The 11480-nt window shown below is 32.8% G+C and overlaps 2 protein-coding genes across 6 annotated transcripts; one reads left to right on the forward strand and one right to left on the reverse strand.

Moving 5' to 3' along the window:
- Positions 1-1806: 1806 nt before the first annotated feature.
- LOC111020387 (general transcription and DNA repair factor IIH subunit TFB5) lies at positions 1807-4401 on the forward strand. Of its 3 annotated transcripts, none has more exons than XM_022297040.2 (3): positions 1807-1962; positions 2176-2268; positions 3889-4401. In XM_022297040.2, the coding sequence occupies exons 2-3, from the start codon at positions 2234-2236 to the stop codon at positions 4064-4066; spliced, it is 213 nt and encodes a 70-aa protein (XP_022152732.1). In that variant the 5' UTR covers positions 1807-1962; positions 2176-2233; the 3' UTR covers positions 4067-4401. The 3 variants fall into 3 exon arrangements, with proteins under 3 accessions (XP_022152732.1, XP_022152733.1, XP_087974027.1); XM_022297041.2 differs by having other exon boundaries at positions 1816-1962; positions 2187-2268; XM_088117901.1 differs by having other exon boundaries at positions 1818-1962; positions 2112-2268.
- Positions 4402-5658: 1257 nt separating this feature from the next.
- On the reverse strand, positions 5659-8837 carry LOC111020433 (putative protein cornichon homolog 2). Of its 3 annotated transcripts, XM_022297114.2 has the most exons (5): positions 8439-8837; positions 7143-7324; positions 6137-6259; positions 5985-6043; positions 5659-5845 (listed from the first exon to the last, which is right to left on the reverse strand). In XM_022297114.2, the coding sequence occupies exons 1-4, from the start codon at positions 8508-8510 to the stop codon at positions 6010-6012; spliced, it is 411 nt and encodes a 136-aa protein (XP_022152806.2). In that variant the 5' UTR covers positions 8511-8837; the 3' UTR covers positions 5659-5845; positions 5985-6009. The 3 variants fall into 3 exon arrangements, with proteins under 3 accessions (XP_022152806.2, XP_022152805.2, XP_087975370.1); XM_022297113.2 differs by having other exon boundaries at positions 5659-6043; positions 8439-8836; XM_088119244.1 differs by lacking the exon at positions 8439-8837 and adding an exon at positions 8275-8400 and having other exon boundaries at positions 5659-6043.
- Between the last annotated feature and the right edge of the window lie 2643 nt (positions 8838-11480).

The raw sequence follows: 11480 nt of genomic DNA on the forward strand, positions 1-11480 counted from the left end.
ACGACGCCAAATGTTTATGCAAAGAGTTGCACAACGCTTTTCTATGAACCTAGCTCGAACCCGGTCCTTGGCTCGACCTGAACCCAAGAGTGAACCTACACAAGAGGGTAAACTCTCCGACGCTCAAGTCAGTATAGATCGGACTCCGTATTTAGTTTGAGGTGAAATTCGATACCTGAGCAAGAAATGAGGCCCTCTATTTATAGGTGGTGGATCCGACAGTACACACGACCGACGGTTACATGTTTTTTCTCATATCGGACCTGTCGGGTTTCGAGTAGATCGAGTCCCAGCTAGGTCGAACCTTGGCATTTATACTTAGCCTTTTGTAATGGGCGAACCCGGTCTCCTCGGCAGGGCCGAGGTAGACCTGGGCAATTCCTTTTATTCAATTCCTCAAACACCAATAAGTGTCCTCCACGTGTCCTAGGTATTTTTACCCCCAAACATTTTTAAAATATAAATTTTTTTATTTTGACCAATTTTTAAAATGTCTATTTTATTCATCATCAATTTTTTAAGCAGTCATTTTGGTTCTCATCATGATTTATTTTATAGTTAGTTGTTTAATAGTTAGATAGATATCGTGACTTCAAATATGTATATTAACGTATTAACGTAGACATGTATCATAATCACTGTTGGATAAATACACGTTGTATATGTAAACTAATAACACTAGCAACAATTTACAACATAACTGGCTACAATAGCGCTGGTTTGAGGACAATTATTCGCTCTACAAAAGTTGCTAGTAGACTATAACGATCGTCTCAGCATGATACAACGATTAACTTCGGTAGAACTACAGCCTCGAACTACTCGGATCTGGCAGAACTCTTAGACACTTGCTCTCAACACAAACAAGAAAAACAACTCAAGAGAGGAAAGAACTCTTGAGAGAGGAGGAAGAACTTAAAATGAGAAATGCTTGGATATATCAAAATGAAGGAAAATAACTATATATAGTTGTCTAAATGTGTAACATCTCCCAAAAACTTAAACATATATAAAGTTACAATTGTAACTTTAACCAAATAAAAGAAAAAACTTCTTATTTAAAAGATAACTTCATCTTTAATAAATATGTAACTTTAACATATTTGTAACTTTAACAAATTTGATGTTACAGGACACAAAAGTTGAAACATAAAGAATTTGTTACACAATCAAATTCTTAATACACAAATTTAATTTCCGCATGTTAAATTTGTATACCCAACGGTTTTCTCACTTTCTTTCACATATTAAACATCCAACAGTCACATATATTGGTTAAGGCATATATTAAGTAAACAAACATTTGGTGGTACGATAAGAACAAAGATCAAAGTTGAATTTTTTAAAAAATTTAGAAAGTAAAATAGACGTTTTGAAAATTTATAAATAAAAATGAAAAAAAAGAACTTAAGAATTCAATGACCATAATGAGATTTAAATAAAAGGTTAAAAACAACATTTTTTTGGTCATGTACTTTCATTACTAATGATTTAGTCCATAGATTTAAATATGTAACAATTTGGTTCTTGTACTTTTAACTTTGTAACAATTTACAATTTAGTCCTACTTCAACGAGGAAAAGTATCAATTTTTATTATGTACCAATTTAGTTCTTGAAGTTCTATAAACACATTTAGTTCTTAAGCATTTTATTGATCCACATATTGTAAAGCCCCTATTACATATTAATAAAATTTTACATGATCGAGACTAAATTATTACAAATTTTAAATTATAAAAACTAAATTATTATAAAAAAAGTTTAATAACACAGACGTTACATGTTAAAGTACAAGACCAAAATAAAAGTAGTTTTTGACATAAATAAAAAATATCGTTAAGAAAAAAATTTTGATCCCAACGGAGTTCTGAGTTGCAGTGGAGACGTTCCTCCGGTGGACATTCTACAGAAATCTTTCTCGTCCTCTGTTCATACCAATTCTGAGAAGAAGAAAACAGCGGTACGTTTGATGTTGCTGATTGCGCTGATAACTTATCTCGATCTAGGGTTTTCTTAGGTCAATTATATTTTCGTTTCTCTTCACCCGGTTTCACGTATCGATCGATCTCGTGGATTAAATCCATGTTTTTGTTTTATTTTCTATGGAAGTTCAAATTTGTTCTTCTGGGCCAATCGTTGAAGTTCGATTAATCACTTGGAAATTGGAATGTAGTGGTTTTTCAGTTTTCGTTGCTTGCTGCTGCCGTTCGAGGGTGAACGTTTTTGACATCATGGTTAATGCCATTAAAGGGCTATTTATCTCCTGGTAATTGCCTTATACTTTAAAGATAGAAATCTGTTTGGGATGGACTTTCTCCTGTTAGTTGTTTTGCTTCATTCTGCTATTTTGAATTGTTATGACATTTGAGACGACAGAGCTTCTAAATGACTAGGAACTTCCTTTGTGATATCTTGATTATATCTTCTGCACACTGGGATGCACTCTTTGGGATTGTTAAGCCATTCTAAATGACAGCTACAAACTTTCGTTCTGATATTGTCTATTAATACTTGGGCTCTTGTTCTTTTCTTCCTTTGTATCTCCCACCTTAGCTTGATGTGTTTTGAACACTTGGATTGAGACTTTGGAATTAGTATGACATTTAAAATGACAGAAATTCTGGAGTGCTTGTTTGCTCATGTTTTATGGAGTTGCTTTGCTTCGGCTTTTGGGATTGTGTGGGTGTGTGATAGCGATTGTTGTTCTATGATAGAGGAGGTGCTCCATTCGCGATAAGAGGAGAGTTCTTTGGCAGACATGTTGTGCTATCTTGTAGGGTTTATGGCTGGAGTGAAATGGTAAGGAGGAGTGTTAGAAGTCCTGGGAAGAGTTGTGGGAGGTTGTTAGATTTAATATTTCTCTATAGGCTTCGGTTACTAAATTATTTTGTAATTGTTAGTTAGGTTCTATTATTTTGTATTGGAGCCCATTGGTTAGTTTGGACCCTTTTGATAGGTAGGTTTTTTTTTTTGTATGCCCTTGTTGCTTCTTTCTTATTTCTCAGCCAAAGCTTGACTTCTCATGAAAGAAGAAAAAGAAAAACTAGAAACTCTCATTCTGATGTTCTCTATCAATACTCTTCATTTTTCTTCTCTCCCTGTTTTTTAGATGATCTCGTCTGCACACTTGGAAAGAGACACTGGGATTTTGCTATCAGTTTTTGTTCCTCATTTAAGCAAAAGAAGTTTTAAGGAATTATGACCTTGGCAGGTCCCTCGTCTCATGACCTCATAAAAGTTGCTCCTTACCATTGTGCAATTCATTATGACATGCTAGAATGTTTAATTTGCACTATGACATGGTAGAATGTTTAATTTGCAGCCCCAAGGGCAGTCCAGTTGACAAGGACATACTGGTTAAGAGGTCTCAAGTTCGAACCTATTGATGAGCTTAATACCAAAAACTCTTGATGTCTCCCGGGTCCAGGTCTTGGGCCGGACACGGGTGTTCCTGAATATAAGGGAGCAAAGCTCGAACTCCCGGTTATAAAAAAAAAAAAGAATGTTTAATTTGCAATATTTCACAAAGCTTGATATATGTTTTCTCATTTGTGTATGGAATCATGTGTCATTCACAAATTGTATTGATTTCTATGTCAAGAATTGACCATGATTTATGGATACTATATGCCTTTTTGATTACCGTGGTGATACAACATCCGTTCTAAGTTCATACATTCTTTATATTCAAAGCTGCTATGCATTTGATGTTACCCTTCTTTCCCATCTTGAATCGGGATGTTTTGGTGCAACTTATCCTAGTTTAGTTTTGTTGAGGTTGAATAGGTCAAAATATGTGGAATTCCTTACTTTTTCATGAGGAATAGATCCTAGGCTTTTTTTTTTTTTCCTGTTCCTAAAATAAATTGCTTTCTTCCTTGTGCAGCGACGTACCTATGGCACAATTTATCATCAATTACAACGCTTCCTTGCCTGCATCCCAAAGATTTATCATCCATATTTTGGATAACACCCACATGTTTGTGCAACCCCAGGTAGCTGGTATGATTCAAAACGCCATTTCTGAATTTCGAGATCAGAATTCTTATGAGAAACCTACTTGAAGACAAGTGTATTTTAGAGTCTATGGTTTCGGAAGTCTTAGCTTTTGCTTCGATAACTCGTACTTCCTCCCAACAGTTTACTTGTATTGATGTTTCTTTACTATGACATGTATCTCACTCCTGATCCTGCATAAAATAGGTATTGAAGTGGTTTGTTTGAAAAATGGAGACAACGGGTGGTCTAATTTTGGTAGAGAAAATACCGAGGAATGTGAGAAGAGGGAGAGAGGATAATTTTTTGTCTTCCAAAAACAATAAATAGCTGTTAAATTTTTAGTGGTGGTCAGAAATTTCCGACTGACCGACTAGCAATTAAGTATCATTCTTCCCAGTTAGCAGCCAAATATTGTTGTTTTGGTATTGAATTATGTGTGAGAGGAGATAAGAGGGAGGGATGAATGAACTCTTTACAAGGGGAAATTGGTGTTTAATATATATAGGCCTAAATATACCAGATGGCCTTTCATCACTTTAATGGACTAATTTGGTGATTAAAGTTCTCAATTTTATTTTTAAAATATTAAAAAAGTTAAATTGAACTTATTGAGTAAAAAAATTTGCTAAAAAAAGTTGATGTAATATTAGATTGTTATTTTATTAACATATCTAAACATAGTGAACAAACTATTAAGGTGGATTCAACTTGCCCATCAACGAAATCTAACTTACCAATTAAACATAATCTAGTCTAGTTGTGTCAACAAATTTTAACATTTTTTTTTAAGGACTAAAGTTTAAAAGATGTTAAAATTTGTTGAGTTTTTAAAGATTATATTTATATACTCGTGAGTTTTTAGGTTAGCTTAAATGCATTTTGTTTGAAAAAAAAAATCCTTATGCAGTTTGATTTTTTTGTTTAAAGTCTCTTAATCTCATGTTGTTGGGCCAATATATAGTAGCTCAGTTTAATTTGATTAATCTTTTACTCAATAAGTCAAGCCAAACCAAAAATTTTTCTTTAATTTAAACAAAAAAAAATCAAATATCCTCGGAAAGGCAAATCAAATCAACTGACTTGGTTCGGGTTTTCTATGTTCTGACTTGGTTCGGGTTTTCTATGTTATACACCCCTTCAGAACAATACTAATTAGGCATCGTCTTAGGGATGGCGCATTGGCAAGTGCTTAGAGTCTTGGAGCTATCTATAGTAAAGTCTCAGGTTCAAATTTTGTATTGATCACAGTGTTGTTCAACTCAAGCAACGAACCCCATTTATAGGAATCCATTAGCATAAATCACACGACATCAATTTCAAGAAATAAAAAATATATATATAGTTATACATCAATGAGAACTGTTATTAACTATTTTCATTTTGTTCTTTCTTTGGTCAATTTTTAACCACCACTTCAAAATATTAGTAGAAATTCCTATTATCTGATGTGTAGGATGATTAATGTGACACATGACTTAGGCAATGAAATAAACTAAGGTAATATCGGGTTCATTGATATTCCTGATCTAGTAGATACCATCACAAATACAATCATACTCGATTCGATGAAATTGTTTGATCTTCTATAATTTCGCATGTGAGGGTTATTTCTTGGTTTCATCCAATCATTAATAACTTTATTAATTTTAGATAATAGTAGATAGAAACAATGCTGGTAAGTAATACTATTGAAACCAAGAAATATAGGCATGTCTGCCACACCAGAAAAAAGTGAAGTATGAAGTGTTCCGAAATAAATCTTCGAGATAATCCCTTGGAACCTCGAACTCTTCCATAGTATCATTATAAATTGACCTCGAAAGTTACAAAGGAAATGCCATGGCCTAAAAATGATTTTGAAAAGTACTTAAACAGACCAGTATTGAAGAACCTAATTCAAGTGGAATTGAATTCCTAGCCCATCAAGACTCTAATAGAAGTTTGCTTCAGAAAAATGTACTCAAGGACAGAAATTCAACTCACAATTGCACATGCCATAAGCTGTTGATCATTCATCTTCTTCCAATGCACTATATATCATCCTGCAATGACAAATGAAGCGAAATTGGTCCGATGTATTAGAGATAAAGAACGACAAAACAAGACAATTAAAAGCGTTTCCTGTCTCGAAGTACCAAAATATAGAGAGGAAGAGGAGGAAAACTAGATAGACTAGTTTGAAAATCCGTTGCTTCTTTTCCCAATTTAGCATATTGAATATCTCTGTAACATCTATCAGATGCTGTCTTCGTAGGTACCTGATCACAAGAAAAGACAAAATGAGTATAGTGATATACAGATGATATTCTGTGGAGCTGCAAAAATGTAACAAATATGGCCACGACACAGAAGCTGGAGGTAATACATCAAAATATCATAATTTTCAGAATGCTTACTTTTCCTAGCATATGATACGTCTCGACTTTAGGCCAAAGCAGGATTCTGCCTCAAATGTTTTGAATGGTGCCTTTATCTCTCAATCATACAGTGTCATAGTCCAATTTCAAACAACTTAAAATTTGGGATTCCTTAATTCTGGTCCTCCTTAAGAATCAAGAATATCTTTAAATACAGAATGTGATGACTGCAATGCATGGTAAATTAGTTGTTCAACCAAGGAAGTTCTACTACTGCTCTATACGACCACATCTATTTTCTGAGATGGAAACAAGCAAGCTCCAACCCCAATACCTTATACAACACATCAAAGGCAGTTAATATTCCTTAGTCCGACAAATTGCATTAGAAACTTAATTAAAATCAATACGTATTCTCCAAATACGGTCTCCTGTCACATCCAAACTACAATTTGTATGTAGCCATAGCTTACAACCAGATACCAATATGATCTATCCTATGCTCTGAAAGCCTACCCTTACAAGGTAGAACTAGCTTTGAGGATAATCATCAAATCTAACATCAAGTACTTCTTAAGTTGTGTCAAATCGACAGGAGGCTCTGGTATTTCTAAATGGTCAAAATCAGAAGCAAATATCCCATCTATTCAAACTGTTCAAAATCATGTGCTTCTTAGTTGAAAAGTACAATACAACACAAATCACGCTGTGTGAAAGAAAATTGTAAAAAGGCATTACTTGATTTAGATAAGTTGAATCAGAGGTGAGGAATGAAAACACTTACAATCTCACATTATAATATATGTAGGGCCCACAAAACAGTGACATAGCCCAATGCCCTGTTAAAAGATAGAAGAGGCACAAAATTCCTACAGCAAAGAACTCCGGCATAATCACTTGGTTTATTCGAGAAGCAGAGTCATAAGGGTTGATATAATCAAACTCAAGATCCGCCAAGCACATCAGCTACAAAAGGAACGAAGATATTAAAAAAAAAAAAAAAAAAAAAGTTAAACAACAGGAACTTGGTTTTTACTTTTTATTTTTTTATACAAAACCACGCTTTCATCGAGAAAAATGAAAAGAAGAAGTACAAAAGGCATAAAAAAAAACAGTCCTACAAGAGGACGCCCACTAAAGAAAATGACTCCAATCCAAAAAAATAACACCTAAGTGATAATTACAAAAGGCGTTAGAGACCAAACCCCACGAGGAGGAACTTGGTTTTTGTTCATTCATACTTAAAAAGTTCAAAGAGAGGCAACCGATATGTTTAAACACCACAGGAAAGATTGACTTGAACAACTTCTAATATGTCATTTGGTCATTTTGAAATCTATGTTTTTAATACAAGCTCATCAGTCATTCCCAGCCTCATTGAAAATTCAGCTTCTACCAATAGGTATTCCGTAGATCAACATTAGAAAATTCAGGGCAGTATTAAATATTCTAACTAAGAATCAGTCAACATGCTGTAATGACCCATTACATCCATAATCTTTTTAGTCCAGATGCCATGGAGAATAGGCAGCCGAAAGTTAATAATACTTTTCTCACGACACATGAGATCAAAAGGAAAGGGTATTTATTGACAAATAAACTTACAGTATTTCCCAATAGTTTAGAATGCAGTATTTACCGCCAAAAAAACCTTGACCTCAGAATCTTTTAAAGAATTTGGAGAAAAGTGAAAATTATTAAGCAAGAAAATTTGAGAAGATGGCATGCAGTTGATCATTCCATGGGGAATCCAAAGCACAAAAATAAATAGAAGAAAAAGGAAAAAAAAAAAATCGATCACTATCCTCTGCTGGAGCACTCAATACAAATCCAGAAGTTCACAAGTGAAATTTACGCTAATCTTTAAAAGTACTTCAAAATTGCCAAGTGAAGAAGAATATGTGAACATAACAAACCCTAAAGTTAAAGGGAGAACAATCTCTCTGAGCAGAACAAAATTTGGATCCGCGTTTGAGAAGAATTTGTTATATACCGTCCTCGATTCAAATTGATTCCACTTCACCTACTCGAACTAGCAGATAATGCGACACAAATTGAAGAGATAGGGTATTGGATTTACCTGAAAAACAACGACTATCAGAAGAGCAATGAGGAACAAGAATGACACAAGCCAGACATAGAGATCCTCCATGCTCCTCCTCTTCCGCGCCGTATCTCGCAACTAACAGTGATTTTTGCTTCGGACCGAACGGAGTGATTGAAGAAACACCATTTCCGAGCAGGAGGGCTGCTAAATGGAGATGCAGTAGAAGGAGATTAGGGCTGAAAACGCACTGTACGGTCGTCGGAGGTGTACGCAGGTTTGCCGTGAAGGATGAATTGGGCGGTGGCTTTGGATGATCGGAAGAACTCGACGTTGACGAACGCCGCCGCCGGTGGGTTGGTGAGTCAAAAGACTCCAAAGATCCTTGTGGACGGAAAACTTTTGCGGCCTGTTTGGAAATCAAATTTAAAAACAAAAAAAGAAAGAGAGAGAGGAGTTAAGTTAATAATGTAATTTAATAATAACAAAATAAATGTAATTTCAATAAAAAAATATATAAAATTAAAATATACATTCAAACTAGAGAAATAGGTTAAAGTAAAAAATTATCTACAATAAATGCGATTTAGGTACCAACATGACATAGGTGAAAATTGAAAGATGAGTTAGAAAAATCACATACATTGTACACAATTTTAATGGAAGTCGGGTACAATATTTATAGAAGTCTATACGCAATTTTCATTTATAGAAGTAAATTTAAAATATTTATATATTTATTTATGTAGTTTTTAAAATTATTTTACATATAAAATATTATTTATTTTAATTATTTTATATATAAGTAAAAGTTTATATTGACATAAAATATAATTTTTTTCAATAAATCTCTTTACATATAAGTACAAATATATCTTTACAATAATTTATAAATAAATAAAAAATCAGTGAAGTCATGTATAATGTAGACAATTCTCATCCATTTAAAATATCTACATTTATCTACGTAGATTTTATTTTTTATTTTTGTTATCTCTTATATAGTTTTATTTATTTTATCTATAAAATATAATTTATTTTAGTATAAGTAAAGGTATATATTTATTTGGAACATATCTTTTCTATAAATCTTCGACCATATAAATCATTACAATAATTTATATAAAAAACACACTTATTTATAATGATTAGGTTGTATTTTTTTTAATCTCTACTAAAAAATTTATAGCTAATTTTGTAACTTTTTTATTATGTTGGTCTCATTCCTCTTAGAACAACGTTCTCTTTCAGACCTCTCAACCAATCGATACGACCTCGGAGGGCGACTTTTGCTAAAACTCGAGCAGTTTCTTAAAAACTTGCTTCCGATATGAAACTTTGAGTATTTAGAGATGCTTTCGTTATTCCCAATAATACGGCTCGGTAATAGATCGCTTCTTCCAAAGCACGCCCTGTTCGTTCCGCTCGCAACAACCCAATGAGTTCTCCAGCCTCTAAAGTCTCTCGGCTTTTCCAAAGATTTTTTCTTTTTCTCCCCCTTTTCTAAGATGTAGTAAGAAAAAAATAGCTCTAAGAGATCGTAGTCCTTATATCTCCTCAAGCGCTTTCCTCGCCGAGCATATGATTGTCCCGCCCACTTTGCCACCAGGAATTGATGGGCCAAGCAAGCCCTAAATGAGTAAAGCCAAAGATCACAAGAGAGAGTCCCCACGTCAAGGGTTGCCCTCTCCAGAGGCTTGCCGTAAGGTTTCTGCCCGAGACGAGTAGCTAGTTTGTCAAAGAAAGGCTATAAACTCCTGTTCGGTGATTCATTATTTTATTTTTATTTTTTATTTTTTACACCCTCTGCATACTGGCATCAAATCCAGCAACTGCATTTTTTTTAAATATATTTTCTATTGATTTTTATTTTTTTAAGTATATTTATATTATTTTTTATTTTTAAATATATTTTTATTCTTTTATGTTTTAAAATATTTTTTTTATTGATTTTTGTTTTCCAAACCTATTTAGATTGTTTGAGACCTATTTTGATTTTGTTTAATAGATTTTTATTTCCATCTATTCTAAACTTCAGCCTATTTCAACTTTTTTTTTTAATAATTTTTTATTGAAAATAAACTATTTTAACTTTTATGTCTAATTAAGTTTTTTTCAAACAAAATATCAGTAACTTTGTTTATATCATGAAAAATATTTATTTTAATAAATTTAAATTTATAACCTAAACTTATATAAGTGTCATAACTTTTATTCTTCTATCCAATAAAAACTCACTCATTTATAAAAATCAAGTTTCTAAAATTAAATTTGATTAATATACAAAATTTACTCTTAAATAACTGAGTGAAAACTTAGAAATAAGTTTTAAAAAATATATATTGCTATCTTTGTCTGAGTCCTATCAATTTTTTCATGATTTTTTTTAAACTCATTTAACATAGGAGAATATTGCTTTCAACAAATTTTCAAATGAAAATTTATCGAATGGTAAAATTTGCGATACAGGCGAAAATTACCACACTTATCCAAATGTAAGGTGCAAATGGATACACATTACTGAGTTTAGAAAATTCATCCGCGTGGTGTGTCATATTTTACTCTCCAACACACTCTTTAATCTCACTTTCTCCATCGCACCGATGATCTCTCCCCGTCCTCGTTAACCCTAGGCATCACATATAACTAGCTCATATTTACTTTGCTCCTGAACCAAATCATACTAAGAGAATACCTTACTCAGCAACCATTTTGTAATGGTTTAGACTCACAATTTGGACTATGATTTACAATTTGAATTGGGCCTAACACATATCATCATAAAGTTTTGAGTTTGCTTAAGATATTTTTAATTATATTTCTACAAATCAACATGGATTCTTCTTGGGCAAATCTTTTAACTGGGCCTTTTAATTTTTTAAAACAAAATTTTAAATTTAATACTTTGTGAATTTTAAATTTTATTTATGATTTTGATCTTTTAAGGAACCGTTGATAACCATTTGATTTTTGGGTTTTCTTGTATTTAGTTTTTGGTTTTTGGTTTTCTGTTTTAGAAAACCAAACAAACTATTTTTACTTTTCTATTTTTAAAAAGTTAGAAAATTGAAAATACAT

Source organism: Momordica charantia (assembly GCF_013281855.1).
Source record: "Momordica charantia cultivar OHB3-1 chromosome 10 unlocalized genomic scaffold, Mcharantia_2.0 BLBB01000010.1, whole genome shotgun sequence".
Taxonomy (NCBI): domain Eukaryota; kingdom Viridiplantae; phylum Streptophyta; class Magnoliopsida; order Cucurbitales; family Cucurbitaceae; genus Momordica; species Momordica charantia.